At 49.2% G+C, this 16,839-nt stretch overlaps 1 protein-coding gene across 3 annotated transcripts in view; it reads left to right on the forward strand.

Moving 5' to 3' along the window:
- The first annotated feature begins 20 nt into the window (after window positions 1–20).
- FKBP6 (FKBP prolyl isomerase family member 6 (inactive)) overlaps window positions 21–16,839 on the forward strand; it is a 66,842-nt gene continuing 50,023 nt past the window's right edge. For 2 of the 3 annotated variants that reach the window (XM_006258807.4, XM_014609427.3), the window contains exons 1-5: window positions 135–270; window positions 753–870; window positions 12,055–12,144; window positions 14,033–14,235; window positions 16,616–16,735. In XM_006258807.4, the coding sequence (XP_006258869.1) occupies window positions 196–270; window positions 753–870; window positions 12,055–12,144; window positions 14,033–14,235; window positions 16,616–16,735 (606 nt within the window). In that variant the 5' untranslated portion in view covers window positions 135–195. The other variant, XM_059717657.1, reaches the window with a different exon arrangement.

Here is a 16,839-nt window from a genome sequence, read left to right on the forward strand (position 1 = left end):
CACTGCGTTTCTTCTGCCTGATTGGTCGAGCTGGTGGCAGGCGGAGCGTTCATTGGCTGACGAGAGCAGGGGCGCGGCCTCGCGCTGCAGAAGAGGCTCACGCTCCGCGCACGCGCGCGGCAGCAGGTGGGGCAGGCGTTCGGAGCGCGGTTGGCCGGAGCCGGAGCCGGAGCCGGAGCCGGAGCCGCGACGGCGATGGCGATGGCGATGCTGACGGGCAGCGGTCGGAGCAGGCGGTTCCCACCCCCGGGGGCTGCGGGCGGCGGCGCGGTGAGGCCGGGGCGGGGCGAGTGTCTGCCCGGAGCCCCCGGTCATTTCTGTGGGACCCACTAAAACCCGCTGCTTCACGGGGGTGGAGCCGGGGAACGGCCCAGGCGGCGGTGCGGGCCCCGGGCTTGTGCCGGCGGAGCGGCCGCGGCGCTGCAGGAGCTCGTGGCTCCGGAGCGGGCGGCCTGTGAGGTGCACGCCCTGCCGCGGGGCCCGCCCTGCAGCCTCCTGTTTCAGCGCTGAAGCTTCCTGCCTAAGATCTCCGCTTGAATGCTGTTGCGCCCTGCATTATCTAAATCGGGGTGGGCAAAATGCGGCCAGTCAATCTGACCCGTGGGGTCCCTAAAATAAAATTAATATTTATCTGCCCCTGGCTGCCTGTCATGCAGCCCTCGCTGGCTTGCCAAAACTCAGGAAGCGGCCCTCCACCCAAAATAATTGCCCACCCCGATCCAAGTGGTTGTTTCTCTTTCCACCCTTCCTAGTCTCCTTTCCAGCAGCTGGGCCAGCGCATGCAGGACATTACTGGTGATGGCGGGGTGCTAAAGGAGGTTGTCCGCGTGGGCTCCGGAGAGCTGGTCGCCCCTGACGCATCTGTCTTAGGTAAAACAGGTCTCTGTGTGGGAGGTCTCATTCTGTGATCATGCTCTTTGGAGAGTGACCAGTTTCATGGCGTGTCACTGCTTGTCTGCCGCATGGTTTCTGCATTGGTATTCTGGACTTTGGTGATCACTCCTCTCTGCACCCCAGGCAGGAGTAAATGGAAGTTTTGTCCATTCTCCTTTTGTGCCAGAACGCTCTCAGCCCTTGCCCTTCTGTGCCTCTTAAAGCTTAAGGATATGAATTCAGTGTAACCATAACTTGCCAGGAAATTCCAATGTGTTTCCAACCCCCCCCCCAAAAAAAAACAAACAAACAAAAAACCTGAAGAGTTATAACCATGATTAAGGAGAATTAGAAAAAGAAAAACAAAGTTTTGTTTGTTTTGTGCAAGCTGTGGGTTTCAGTCAGGCGACCTGAACCTCCAGGTTCTGCAGTAAAATCTGCTCTTGTGCATATTGGTCTAGGATGAACACCTTAAATCTTACTTATGGCTTGTCAAAGTACCATGTATATGAACTTTCTCAAAAGGTACCCTGGATTGAACTTGGATATTTAAATGCTACCTGACTGGTAGCAGCCCTCAGAGCTCTCATAGCCTGTAGAGTTTACTAACACTTTTCTTGCATATCTTGCCCTTGAATATGAAGAACGCCGTTTTTGAAAAAAGGTATCATGAAGGAAAAAAGATCTTGCTTTTGGTAAGTGTCATAACCCAAATTAAGTGAGTGTCCCTGACACAATAGAGTCTGCCTAGTAACTATGGTAACTGTTGCGTTTGGTATATTCCATCTCCTCACTCACTAGTTTAGTATAGTCCTGGTGCAGTGAAAGATCCCATTTGGCCTGTATGCCTGTGCCACAGTGGAGAGTTCCATTGGGGTGATATAGAGGTCACAGGGGGAAAATTCCGCTGTACCAGAGCCCAGTGACTGTAAGCTAGGTCACTAGGTCATGGAAAATTACAAGCTTAGAAAAAGTTCCCGCCAACCATATGCAGATGCGCACACCACTATTGGCCATTTCCAAATTATTCATATTTGACAAGTTTTGATAGCTTTTAAATGGCCGGGAAACCAAAGTTAGTTTCTGCCCACGAGGAGGTACCCTGCGGTTTTCTCTAAGGAAAGAGCCACTCTGTAGTTTTCTCTCAAAGAGCTACTCTGCACGGTTTTTCTCAGAGGAGGTATTCCGGGTGTTTCTCGGAGGGTACTCCCGTCGCCGATACCCAATTTGACGCGTTTCCCCCACCCACGGCCGCATCAAAAAGCCGTTTACGATCCTCGTTCATATCTTGTTGCATCGTCTCTTGTCGCATTTCTTTGCAACTCGTCATGGTTTTTTTTCCATTGTAACTGTAACTCAAGCCCAGTTCCATCAACCTACACTGTAATCATCACCGTCAATGTAAGTAAAGAAATCTTTTTCAACCATTACGCATTGTGTGCCTAGTTCCTCTCCGGTGTCACCAGTACCCGCCTGCCGTTCTAGGCTACTGACCCCATAGCCTCGGTCTGCCTTGCCACCCGACTGCCACATGGCGTCACGAACAGGATCTGGGGAAGACACCTTGGAGTTGGAACTAGTGAAATACTGCCCATGGCGCAGTGGGGGGAGCGCCAGACATCCAACTCGGATGAACTGTGGGCCCATATTGCCTACCATCAGCCAGGGAGAAGGAGTAAAAATGAGGTTGCCGGCTACTTTTCTATCTGGGGAGAGACGGGAGCCAGAAAAGAGTGGGCCGCCCAGCTGGGTCCATGCTCTTTCGGGTGTGTACTGAGCGGAGGACTAGTGGTGTGCATGCCGCGGGACGAGATGGGAACGCTGTCTATCACGAGTGAAGGCGGAGGGCGCGAGGGATCCACACCCTGCCCAGGAGTTTGTCCGCTGTACTCGGTGTGCGCACGAGAATGGGGAAGGAACAAACCCTGATAAGTTCGACTTCCCGGCTCTAGCGCCCCAGTCGCGCGGCCACGAGCTGCTAACACAGCTCCGGAAAAACTTAGAAACAGAGGGTCGCACGGCGACCAAATGGTCAGAACCAGAGTGGCACCAGGGGAAAATAATCAGTATAATGCTTAGATCTATTTCGCATCTGCTGTCTGAAAATGCTAACCTGGAAGCCCAGTTAACAGAAGTCAGCAGGGCCACCACAGAAATAGCGGCGCGAAAAGGCCTATCACCACCACCAGAAAATGGCGCCGAAAGAAAAGTAAGCTGCTCAGGTCCCCTGGAAAAGAAGGGCGGAGTCACGGAGGAGAAGGTGGGACTTCACCCAGCAAACTCGCCCCCTAAGGTGACGTCGGTCCCAGCGGCCCCACCTCCTAGTTACGGGGAGGGGGCAAGTTCCTGGAGACATCTCCCGAGTTACTTTGTAGGGACGGGGAAGAGCGACCAGTGCCCAGGACAGCTGGCAGGAGAAGGCTGACACGAGGTCAGAGACTATGAACCAGCCCCGCCTCCTAGTTATGGGGAGGGGGCAGTAAGCGGAGAGCTGTGTCGGCCTCAAGATACAGTAACAAGTCCAACAGCCGCTTTACCTGGTCGGATATCAAGGGCAAGAACATCATCAGTTTACCCCACGAAGAGAAGGGAAAGAATTACCCCAGAGGACGCCAGAAGAAAAAGCAATGTTTGGTTTTCTCCTGTATCACACCAAACTTACCAAGCGACAGTTGCGCGCCCTAGGGGATGAAGGACAACAACAACTAGCGTGAGAATTAGGATTCGTCCCTAGAAAAAAAAACAACAAAAACCAGGGGATGAATAACTGCCACCGGACGGATCAACGATGACAACTCTGAGCTCGGACCACAGATCTTCGCCTATATACCAGTCCCATTGTATATAATTCTGTTAACCCAACAATACGACGCAAGGTCTTTAGTTACTCAAATTAATTAACCATCAAAGAGCGCTCGAACCAACATCCTAAGAATGTATGGCGCCACGAGTCTATACCAACAAGGGTGTATATTTTACAAAAGAAAGTTCAGAAAGTGAGGAAAGAGATGAAGAAGATGATGATGGAAGGGGGCAAGTAGTAAACACAAAGAAAGCAAGGTGATCAGGTTCTATAGGGACCTGTGCACAAAAGGAAGAGGAAAAGGGAAGTAGAAGTAAAAGATAGAAGGAAAGGAAGGGAATTTTGGACGGGAAAAAATAAGGTGTAAAGGATGTCGTAAATGGACAGAAAACAGTATTAAGATGTTGACAAGAAACCTGCGCCAAAGGAAGAGGAACATCAAATCGGAGAAGAACCATTCGAGCAGCACCCTAACCGAACACCAGCAGTGGCAGACCTTGCCCATCAAAATTAGCTAATGTTGAACTTTAACCCAGTTATGACCCTAGTTACTGCTTGTTGTTGTTTATGTTTTCTTTCAGTTGTTGATCGACAAGGGAGCCGTAACAGGTCCACTGGCATGAAACACATCTGGGTCATCCTAGTGGTCTCTGTTATGGTACACGGGTCAAGTTCGTGGTACATCGTCAACCTGAATAACCTGACGGACGCTGCCCGGACCCTCGATGGAGAAAGAGCACCACCATGAGCCTCGGCGAGTGACATCACCAGGTTGCCCATCGAGATTCTTGCAATTGGACTTTTTGTTACGGCCATAATTTTGTTGATTAACCTTATAATGATTGCCTTAGTTATTGCTTACGTTTACACCCGGTTATCAAATCTTCCTGAACCCAACAAGTTTATAGACGAGATGACAATTTAATATACCTACAGATCTGTGACACTTTGAACAAGGGGGGCACGTCGTGACTATTAAATATATTTGTTACCAATTGTCGTTGTTATATGTTTGAGTTGTTGTATTTTACAGTTTATTAAGAATCGGTTTATAAAGTTATCCATTTATGTATATACCCATTTGCCACCTAACCCTTGTAAAGGCGACGAGCTCATGATTTAAGTGCTTAATCTATTGTGTCATGGCCAAGGGGGCATGTCATAACCCCAAAAAAGTGAGTGTCCCTGACACAATAGAGTCTGCCTAGCAACTGTGGTAACTGTTGCGTTTGGTATATTCCATCTCCTCACTCACTAGTTTAGTATAGTCCTGGTGCAGTGAAAGATCCCATTTGGCCTGTATGCCTGTGCCACAGTGGAGAGTTCCATTGGGGTGATATAGAGGTCACAGGGGGAAAATTCCGCTGTACCAGAGCCCAGTGACTGTAAGCTAGGTCACTAGGTCATGGAAAATTACAAGCTTAGAAAAAGTTCCCGCCAATCTCATGCAGATGCGTACACCACTGTTGGCCATTTCCAAATTATTCATATTTGACAAGTTGTGATTGGTTTCCTGGCCATTTAAAAGCTAAGTTAGTTTCCGCCCACGAGGAGGTACCCTGTGGTTTTCTCTGAGGAAAGGGCCACTCAGTAGTTTTCTCTCAAAGAGCTACTCTGCACGGTTTTTCTCAGAGGAGATATTCCGGGTGTTTCTTGGAGGGTACTGTGGCAGAAATGCCACCGTCGGTGCCCCTCTCCAGAGACCCGTCTCTGCCAGCCTGAGAGGCTGGTGTTGAATCCCTCAGGGTGGGGATCTCCCACCTTGTCTACATGACAAAAGCCTGGGGCCTGAATGCTCTGGTCACCTGGGCAGGGGGGGGGGAAAAGCCCGGCCCTGCGCACGGGCCAGGTAGCCAGGGATGCTTGGTAGATTGGTCGGCTTGTGGCCAGTATTGGCAGCTTCGATTGGACCGGGCTGCTGAGGTCAGAGAGGTTATTTAAAGGCCTGGACCAGGAAGAAGGCAGCGATTAGCCATGCGGTCTTCCAGGTGAATCTGAAACTGGCTCTCTCTTCATCACCGCATGCTCCAAGAGTGACCTGCCTCCAGAGGAAACTCCAAGCACCTCTGGATGATGCAAGTGAGTAAGCTACTCGAGATCCAATTAGATATTTAGCTTACAGTAACTCAGATGCGTGTTTAAACGGCTACCGCAGCCACCCTGGTTTGCTCTATGGGATTCCTCTGATATTGTTCTACCTTTTACCCTGTTTCCGCCCTACCCCCTGTAATCAATAAAGTTCTCCTTTGTGATCGGTGTGGGAGACTTATTGAGGGGTGGGTCTAAATTATGCTTAGGAGGGCCCTTAGGTCTGCGGACTAAGGGAGACTTTCCTAATAAGCCCCTGACTTGGGAAGTGCCCCAAGTGCTTGTATTGGGTCTAGTACCCATTGGATGATCAGGCCTGTGTTCTCCATGGTGCGTGGAGCCAGAATTGAGTCCAGAGCCTTGGATGGTGGCAGCAGAAACCCCAGGCTAGCGGGTGTGCTCCAGGGAAGGGGTCGGCCGGACGAGAGGCACCCCAAGGGAGGCACTCGGAGCCTGGAAGGTGGTCGGGCGCAGGGAGGTGGGCGGCTCAACGCAGGAGCGCTCCCTACTGGCCCACCACAAGTACTCCCGTCGCCGATACCCAATTTGACGCGTTCCCCCCCCCCCCCCCCCCATGGCCGCATCGAAAAGCCGTTTACGACCGTCGTTCATATCTTGTTGCATCGTCTCTTGTCGCATTTCTTTGCAACTCGTCGTGGTTTTTTTTCCGTTGTAACTGTAACTCAAGCCCAGTTCCATCGACTTGCACTGTAATCATCACCGTCAGTGTAAGTAAAGAAATCTTTTTCAACCATTACGCATCATGTGCCTAGTTCCTCTCCAGTGTCACCAGTACCCGCCTGCTGTTCTAGGCTACTGGCCCCATAGCCTCGGTCTGCCTTGCCACCCGACTGCCACAGTAAGCATCTGAGTAGCAGCATCTAGGGGGTTGAGGCTGGTGCCAGCCGTACATGCCAAATGGGATTTGGCATGCCTGCCAACCTTGGTGCAACGGGGTAGGGGTTGTGACCTGGGCCTAACCCCAGTCTGGCACATAGGGCTGTGTTATCCAGCTAGGGGGCTCCACTTGGGTCTGGAAATTTGGTAGCAGGGGAATGATGGCCTTACTTGCTGTGACAATTAATGGTGCCACTGATCCCCGACTGCCAGATTTCCAGACCCATCGGGATCTGTTTTTCTTATTATAAGTATCCCAATTTTCACCAACTAGTTTTGAGGGAAAAGGTGTGGGTTATATGTCAGAAAATACAGCAATTTCTCGTTCTCCTAAATCATTGATGTACCAATATCCTAGCTTTGTTCTGCTTCAGATCTTGCCGACCAGCAGAGTGCGTGTATGTGTGTAAGTGTGTGTATTAACACAGATTTTATTCCTGGTGCTATGATGCTGATATAAAGGTTGTGTGGAGGGGAACAAACACAAAACCCATGTACATAGGGAAACAGTTTTGCTCTTAGGTCAAGCTCAGCTTGTATTATCTGAAAGATGGTTCAATCTGGCGATGCTGTAACCTTTGTGAAATGAAGCGGTGCGTGGCAAAAGGGACCTTACGGTGGGTGTCTACTACAGACCACCCAACCAGGGGGAGGAGCTAGACCAGGACTTCTCCAGTCAGCTTATGGAGGCGGTTAGGTCAAGGGATGTTATTGTCATGGGTGACCTAAACTACCCAGACATTTGGTGGAAGGAGCAGACAGCCAGGTCTGACCGCTCGCGTAGGTTCCTGGCTATATTACAGGACCTTCACCTTATCCAGGAAGCGCACAGCCCCACTAGGGGTAATGCCTTGCTGGACCTGGTCCTGGCCATGGGGGATGACCTGGTGAGGGGACTGCAGGTCCTTGACCATCTGGGCAATAGCAATCATCACCTGCTGGATTTCACTATCCAACACAGAGCGTCTAGGGCTCACACCAAGGTTAAAGCCCTTGACTTCAGAAGGGCCAACTTCAATGAGCTTAAGAGACTAGTGGGGGAGGCACTAAGGGCCCAGAAGGTAGAGGAGATGGGAGCCCAGGAGGGATGGTCGTACCTTAAGGGAGCGATCCTCCAGGCCCAAAGGATAACAGTTCCTGAGAGAAGCAAGGCAGGTAAGAGTGCTCAGAAACCCCCTTGGCTCAGCAAGGGCATTCAGCAATGCCTGAGGACTAAAAAGGGGGTGTACAACCAGTGGAAGGGAGGAGCTATCACCAAGGAGGTGTACTCCTCCTTGGCCCAGGAGTGTAGGAGGGCTATTAGGAAGGCCAAGGCAGAGATGGAACTCAGGCTAGCATCCAGGATTAAAGACAACAAAAAGTCCTTTTTCAAGTACATTGGGAGCAAGAAGAGGGCGCCAGGCAATGTAGGGCCCCTGCAGGACACAAACGGTAATCTGGTGGCCACGCCAGACAAGAAAGCTGATATTTTTAACAGTTTCTTTGCCTCTGTTTTCCTGAACAGGGACTGGGATATCCCACCTACCAGAGGTAGGGACAATCTTGGGGATAGCTCTATCAAGCCTTCAGTCAGTGCAGATGTAGTTAGGGGTCTTCTGGAAGGGCTAGACATTTTTAAATCTGCAGGTCCAGATACCCTCCACCCAAGAGTGTTGAGGGAGCTGGCAGGGGTTATTGCAGAGCCTTTGGCCCAGCTGTATGAGCATTCGTGGTCATCTGGCCAGGTGCCGGGGGATTGGAAACTGGCTAATGTGGTCCCTATTTTTAAGAAGGGGAGGAAGGAGGACCCAAGTAATTATAGGCCTGTAAGCCTCACCTTGGTGCACAGGAAGATCTTGGAGAGAATCATCAAGGAGCACATCTGTGGGGGGCCTGCAGGGGAGATCATGCTCAGGGGCAATCAGCATGGGTTCATCAAAGGCAGGTCCTGCCAGACCAACCTGATTGCCTTTTATGACCAAGTAACTAAATCCTTGGATGATGGTGTCAGTGTGGACATAGTCTTTCTAGAGTTTAAGGAGGCCTTTGACACTCTCTCACCCCATCCTCATCGATAAATTAAGTGACTGTGGCATTGATGCCTGCACAGTTGGATGGGTAAAAAATTGGCTGATGGGGCGCGCCCAGAGAATAGTGATGGATGAGTTGTACTCAACCTGGCGAGATGTGAGCAGTGGGTAGCCCAGGGCTCGGTCCTCGGGCCCGCGCTGTTTAACATCTTCATCAGCAACTTGGATGATGGGGTGGAAAGCATGCTGTCCAAGTTCGCTGATGACAGTAAGATGTGGGGCAAAGCGGACACACTTGAAGGGAGAGAGAGGCTGCAACTAGATTTAGACAGACTACAAAAGTGGGCAGATGAGAATAGGATGGGGTTTAGTGTAGACAAATGCAGGGTGCTGCACCTTGGGAGAAGGAATTGACATCATACATACAGCCTGGGGAGTTCTCTTCTTGAAAGCACAAAGGCGGAAAGGGATCTCGGAGTCATTATTGACTCCAAGGTGAACATGAGCCGCCAATGCCAGACTGCAGCCAGCAAGGCCAGCCATACCTTGTCATGCATCCAAAGGTGCATCTCAAGCCAGTCCAGAGAGGTGATACTTCCCCTCTATGTGACTTTGGTCAGGCCACAGTTGGAGTACTGCATCCAGTACTGGGCGCCGCACTTCAAAAGGGATGTGGCCAGCCTGGAGAGGGTTCAGAGGAGGGCCACCCGCTTGGTGAGAGAGCAGCAGGACAGGCCCTATGAGGAGAGACTGAAGGACCTGAACCTGTTCAGCCTCAGCAAGAGGAGGCTGAGGGGGGACCTGGTGGCTGCCTACAAGCTCATCAGGGGGGATCAACAGCAAATAGGCAGAGCTCTTTTCTCCCCAGCACCACCTGGGGTGACGAGGAACAATGGTCATAAGCTGATGGAGAATAGATTTAGGTTGGAGATCAGAAGGCAATATTTTACAGTTAGGGTGGCCAAAATCTGGAACCAACTTCCCAGGGAGGTGGTCCTCACCCCTACCTTGGGCATATTCAAGAGGAGGTTGGACGATCACCTGTCTGGGGTCTTGTGAACCCAGCATTCATTCCTGCCTGTGGCAGGGGGTCAGGCTAGATGATCTGTTCAGGTCCCTCCTGACCCTAGCTACTATGAAACTATGAAGCAGGTTTGACTCCCACACCAAGAAATGCCCATTAGTGGTTTTATGGTAGGCATAGACTACCAGTCCCAGTAGACAGTCTCTGGAGCAGGGTTATGCTCTGAACCTAGGGACTGTTCTGCCCTTTTCACCTCTTAGAGATGGTTTCCCTGAGTCAGTATTTGGTCATAGCTATGGGTAGGTACACTGCCTGCTGCATGTGATGTATCTGCAGAACAGATGAAGCAAGGATTTTTGTCTCCAGGGCTGAACATTCATCCTCAACCAATATTAAGCTGTTGTACTATTTTGTTAACTTTTCTTGCCAGATGGGTCGTGAAAAACTGTCAAATTAATTTTAAATTGCGAGCATGGTGTTTTATCATTTTAACAGTGGAGCGCCTCCAGGACCAGCTTGCTCCTCAAATGCCCAGGCTGAACATGACTGTGGTGCCTACAGGGGGCAACAGGCTGGTGCTCAGCCCTCCTGCTGACCTGCAGTTAAACCAGCCCTGCACTCCACCACAGCACATCCCCCACCCAGTGCCTTTGCCCCTAGGACCTGGACACACACCCTGCCAAAGCCAGGCAGCTGCAGCAGGGCAGAGCTTGGTGGCTGCAGCTTGGCAGCCCAAGGCTGGTTCCTGCTGGCCCCATGCTCTGCCAGGCTGTTCAGGATCTGTCCACCAGCTCTTGCTGCCTGGCTTACCTGGCATTAGCCCTTGAACCCCTTGTTGGGGAATAGGTGGGGGGAATACAGGGAATGGATTTCCTGCCTCTACTCAGCTTGGGAGGCAGCTGTGAACGGCACAGCCTCCCCGCTTTCTCACTGCAGCCCCAGCCTAGACCAGCAGCGCCAAGTTGCATGCTTCATGTTCAGAGCTGCCTGGCTGCTACCAGGGGTTTAGGGGCTTCATTCACCTGCCAGCTGTGTCTGCTGCTGGGCAAGCTAGGGGGAACTGGTGGCCAGACCCTGCACAGCCCAACAAAGTGCAAGGTTGGCGGGAGCCAGTCTTTGGCTGCCAAGCTGCAGCTGCTGAACACCTTGCTCTACCTGTCTGGCCCCACTGGGTCCTGGGGGCCGGATCCTTCCCCCCAGAGCTTGCATCCCCCCCAGCCTCTGGCTTGGCTGCTGGCCAGCTGGGTGCTGCCTGAGCTTCATGGGGCCCAGTCCTTGTTTGGAGCTCAGGCAGTGCCCAGTCTGCCAGCAGCCCAGGCAGGGGCAACCCCCAGGTGCAGGCTCTGGAGAGAAAAAAGGATCAGGCGCCTCGGAGCTCAAGCAGCGAGCCAGTCCTGCCCCAGTCTCCTAGTCCTGACCTGCTTACCATTGGAAAGTCGCAACTGTGCAGGTGAAGGACAGCCAGAGATGGTTTTTCGTCTTAAGGTACGACTGCTCTGCTAAGCTGTACGACACTGAGCCAATTAACTTTTGCTCAGATTACAGTGTAAGGTGTAACAAGGCTCAAAGACACAGCATTTTATATTAATCCAGTCCATGGAGCCCTTTCATCCATACTCTTGTGCTGCATGTGGATCTAAAGTGGGCCACAGGCAGCATACAAGGTGTACTGGATGGCCCTGGGATTCACATGAAGCACCCCGTTGGGTTGCTCTGAGACTGTGCATGTGCTACCCACTTCAGCATACATCTGCTCTGTGCCTGGTCCGTTGCACATCCTGGAGCAGTCAGAGCAGGCAGCACATGCAGCAGGGTCCTAGAATGGTTGGAGTAGGTGCTGTGTGTGGCATGGTCCCCAGCCAGCTGTTCAGGGGCATGTGCTGCATGTGGCACCCACTTTAGGACATGCAGGGGATCCAGCATGGAGCAGATGCACATTGGAGTGGACGTTGCACACTGGTATAGTCTCAGGGTAGCCAGAGTTGATGCCACGTGCAACATGGTCATAGAGTAGCCAGTCTGAGGCCACACGCTGCATGTGGTGACTGGAACAGACATGCTGGAAGGGGCAGTGTGTGCAGCTGGTCGGGGACATGTGCCACATGCAACACCTCCTGTTTCTACTCCAGGGCATGTTATGGATCCACATCAGGGACTAATCTGTGGGTCTGATCTGGCCCCATGACACTCATCCTGCTCACAAGGCCGGATGAGTATTTCTTACTTGTGGTATAGTAAAAACAAGCGTATGCACTTATGGTTAGCAGTTGTATTCTTAAGTGATTTATTGCTTTTACTGCTTGGTAACCTAAGTTCTTCTGTATGCCCCCCTTGTTCCTTTTGTATTGGAACTCTTGCAGTTAAATATTCTGGGTATCTGGAATACATGGATAAGCCCTTTGAGACAAACTGCTACAGGAGGTCTTCTAGACTGATGAAACTTGGAAAAGGTAAGTCCAAGCTGAAGAACTATCATAGGAGTCATAATTTCCCTTTCCTTTGCTTTCTTAGTTTTGGCTGTATTTAAACAGACTAACAAGTTTTATGCCTGTGGTTCTCAACCTTAGACTCAAGGCACCTGTTGGGAAATGCCAGCTCTTATTTTTCTGTTGTCAAGAAAAAAGCAAAAACTTGCAGAACAATTTTTCTGTTGTAAACAACTCCGACCATAGAATGTTTTTAATGCTATGAATTCCTGTTTGAAATCCTTTGGGCTTATCTAGTTAGGTTTGCATACCTAAAAATGCTACTATTGAGTAGCACCCTGTGGTACCCCATGGTGCCATTGAGAGAATCACTATTTTGTGATTTTTTTTTTTTTTTTATATAATAGCATATAATTTTAAAAGTTAGCCTTGCTAGTTGTGATGTTACAAGCTAGCAGACAAAGTAGATTTGCATCTTCTAGATTAACCGAAGTATATGTATATAGCACAAGCTTTTGTGAGCTGAAGCTCACTTCATCAGATCTATGAAAGGACATGCACAAAGCAGAGTATAAAAAAAGAGAAGTTAGAGCACAAAAGACAAGACAGTGGTAGAGGAAGAGAGAAAAGGGAAGGGAGGAGAGTGGTGCTGGGAGAGCAGTAAGCAAGTAATGAACTCATAGGAACTAAGGAGTCAGCAAAGCTATGCCAGGTAATGGGATAAGAATCCCTAGTCCCTGTTTAAACTATTTGTAATGCAATCCAAGTTGTGAATGATTTCTTGTTCCACAATATTCCATTCATGTCGGTTTTTAAAAGTTTGCTGTCTGAGAACAGCCACCATTAGGTCATCAGCTTGCAAATCTTTCTGCACCTGATTTCAGAACAGTGTTTGTTTTTTCTGTCACATAGGGATTGCTCCATCTGTCCAGTGTAGACAGAAGAGGGGCACTGTAAGCAGGTGATGACATCTCCATGTATTTGACATTTATGGAGTTACAAGTGAATGAACCTCAGATGTTATAATCCATGTTATTTGGATGATAGTGATGATATAGTCTATATTGATGTTGGGGCACAGAAGGCATCTAGGTCTGTTGCAAGGCCTGATGTCTTGGTGACACTGGGAGTTAGCTAGCCTGGTTCTTGAGAGATGCCATTTGAAGTTGGGGAGCTACCTGTAAGCCAGGACCATTTCCCCCCCCCCCCCCCCCCCATGGCTACTTTGAGGCAGTCATCCTTTTTCAGGACAGATTAGAAAGCATTAAGAATATGTCTATGGCAGGGGCTTTCAACCCTTTTTAATAAGTGTACCCCCAGCGGCCCCCTTTTTAATATGTGTACCGCATGGGGTTGAGCCACAGCTCTGTCGTCGTCGCCCCCCCCCCCGCTGAGCAACGCCTGCCCAAGGACCAGCCCCACTCCCTTCCTCACTGCGAGGTGCCTCGATCTGCCCCTCCCTTGCATGCCCCTTCCCCCACAACAGACTTACCAGCCAGACCCAGCTGCTTTTCACGCTGCAGCACTGTGCTCCTGACTGCCTGCATGCTGCACTGTGGCTGCGCACATGCCCATGGCATTTATTGGCCACATTATCAGCCACATCAGCCAAAAAATGTCAATTGCTGATGCTCTCAATTTTCCTCATATCAGTGCCAGTCTGATATGGGACCGATGTATCAGCGCACCTCTAATGAGACTCAATCCTGGGGTCTGTCAAGCTACAGTGTACTGTGACAGATAATTTTCATTCTTTGGGGCGCTTATTGTGCTATGCCTTGTGTAAATGAGTTGGCAGTTAAACTCTTGATATGTGGAAAAGCTAACACTTGCCTAAAAGGTTCTAAGAGCAATCAGTAATTCAAATTGTTTTCAGAATTCATGTTAAAAGTTCTACCTTTTGTCTCCCCAGAGATTACGTTGTGGGGCATGGAGATTGGTCTGCTGACCATGAAGAAAGGAGAGTTGGCGAGATTCCTCTTCATGCCACATTATGCCTATGGGGCTCTGGGCTGTCTTCCATTGATTCCTCCTAATGCCACAGTCTTGTTCGAGATAGCATTGTTGGACTTCCTTGATTCAGCTGAATCTGACACATTCTTTGCTCTGACTGCTGTGAGTTGACCAATACATACATATAAAGCAGGCTTGAGCTATAAATACAGAATGTTAAAATGTCTCTCTCTTCTCATCACTTTTTGTAGTGATAGGTATAGCAGGGGACCTCTCTGCCCCTGCTACTGGAATGAAGAAAAGGTAGTATTGCAGAAGGCAGGCTGGGAAATGCAGCATGCAGGAAGTGGAGCTGCAGGGTTGTGAGCAGCTGTTTGAGGGGAGTGAGAGCTCTGTTGCTGATTTGCATAATAGGCAGCATTTAGGTTAAGTGACCGGAAGGGGGAGGAATCAAGGTCCATATAAGCCTGGAGTCTCAGTCTGGCTCAGAACCCCTTTAGTGCTGGAGCTTTGCTGGGAGCTGTAACTTATTTCTCCTTCTATACACATTTTGTTTCTGTTTTGAGTTGTTAACCACCAGGTTTGGAGTGGATTAAAGGGGAGGAGGAGGTCCTGGGTCAGGTGCCCAGAAGGCATTCTGTGGTGTGGGTAAAGCCCTGCAAGGGTCTGGGATTCAATGGACTGCTGGAACTCTAAAGCCTGGGAGCCCAAATACAGCCCTGCAAGTGTAGGAAACCCAGTGGGCTATGAAGGACCATTGTCCAGAATGGACTGAAGCACAGAAGACCGCAAAACAGGGCCAAAGGCCAGTGTAAGCAAGATAGGGTCAGGAGCTCAGCAAGAAGGCAGAGAGACCCTAGCCTGAGCAGAGCTCTGTCTCTGGGGATTGGGCAGACTAGCAGCCTGATGATGACTAGGGTGGAACAAGTCACCATAAAGGCTGAACTCAGGTTCTCTGAAGGCAGCCTCTTTACAATAATATAATTAAAACACCGAGGCATGGCATGTGAAAGGGCAAAGCCAACCTGGTGAACTGAAGTTGGATGCTAGGTGTGGTGTGACTACCAGGGGGTGCCACAGCCACCCCTGGAGATGGATCCCCTTCCAGTAGAGTATGGTGTAGTATTGGGCACTATTAACTGCAAGCTGTTTCGAATGTTTTGTGTGGCATATTCATGAGGTCCTCATTCCTACCAGCATATTTACAATAACAGTATAGATAAACTTAAATACAAACATGTGTCATTGCTTCTTGTGCAGGATTGCTCCCACTTCCTTTCACAGAACAGGGAGACAAAGCGGTCCATACTTACCTTCCTAAAGTGTTCCATACCTACCTACCTACCTTCCATGTTCCGGGCCCTCAAATTAGCGAAGAATATTAAGCATTATCTTGTGTTCAATGTTACCTAAAAAATAAAAATTATGTTCCAGTACAGGGAAGTCAATGAAATAATGCCCATGTCCATCCATTCAAGATTTGGTCCTAAAGCTGTCAGAATTCTGCTGTTAAAACTTTTCTCTCTTTTTGTCATCCTGTTTCAAGAAAATCTGGAAGTACACATTAATGCTTTCCCCAACTGTTTGTTTTCTTTAAAGCAAATGGCAGTGGAAGTTTTCAAAGACTTGGCCTGCATACTTGTTTGAATTATGATAACAATAAGCAGAGTATAATCCAGTTTTTAAAATCTGGCAAATCAGTTGCAAGCATTTTGTTATTTATAACCCTACCATAAATGTTTAACTTTCACTAGGGGGAGCCAGACTCTTAGATATTTACATACAACAGTAAGAGCCATGTTACACCTGAGGCTCAGCATGGTTAAATGCACTTAAAATGTGAGTGCTGTGCGTCCAAGCTGTAACACATGTCCTCCAGGTGGGACAAGGAAATCCTCATGTCAAGAGGAAGGATCCTGGATCTTTCACTTATCAGGATCAAGTTGAAATCTAGGTGGCCACTGCCCCAGAGTTACAGAACTGTGATTGACAATCAGCTGATTGTTAGTCCCAACCAGGGCACTGCACCTAAGATGATTCAAGAGTCTGGTGTTGTGCTGGGACTGGGACTGATAATCAATTGATTATTGGTTCCAGCCCTGTGATCCTCTAGGAGGGTGGGCAACAGTTTTAGAGACTGTAGTCAGTGTTACTGTGCAACAGTCAGAACACATTCTAACCTTACCACACAGATTTAAAATGTACCAAGTGTCCCATGCAGCAGGACCCTTATAACATGGCTCATAACAGAAACTCTCATAACCACTTGTTCAGAGTTGAAGGCTTTTTCACTGCCACCACTGTTGCTTCTTAGCTAACAGTCCTGAATGCCATTAATTCATTTGTTGGTTTAATTTCCTACAGAAGTTCTTAGCATTACAATTAGTGGTGTTTGTGATGGTGCTGTTATGTTAATTTTGTGTGAGAGTTGCTTCTGATGCCTGCTCACTTTGTGGTGAGTTTTTAGGTGCTTACTATCAGTCTACGTTCTGTGTCTGATTTCTCTTGTTTAAATTGATTTGTTTTTTGTTTCTGTGTACAGGGCCAACAAGATACTATCCCATTACAAAAAGTGTTGAAAGTGGCAGATACGGAGAGACAGTTTGGGAATTACCTTTTCCGTCAGAAGCACTTCATGGATGCCAAAGATAGATATAAAAGGGTAATTTAAACAGGATGATTGCAGTTGTGTGTGCAGGCTATAGAAGTTAGTGATTACTGAGCACTAGTTCAAAATATCATCTATTCTTATACTGTAGTTTAAAG

Source organism: Alligator mississippiensis, chromosome 14 (genome assembly GCF_030867095.1).
Source record: "Alligator mississippiensis isolate rAllMis1 chromosome 14, rAllMis1, whole genome shotgun sequence".
In the NCBI taxonomy this organism is placed as follows: domain Eukaryota; kingdom Metazoa; phylum Chordata; order Crocodylia; family Alligatoridae; genus Alligator; species Alligator mississippiensis.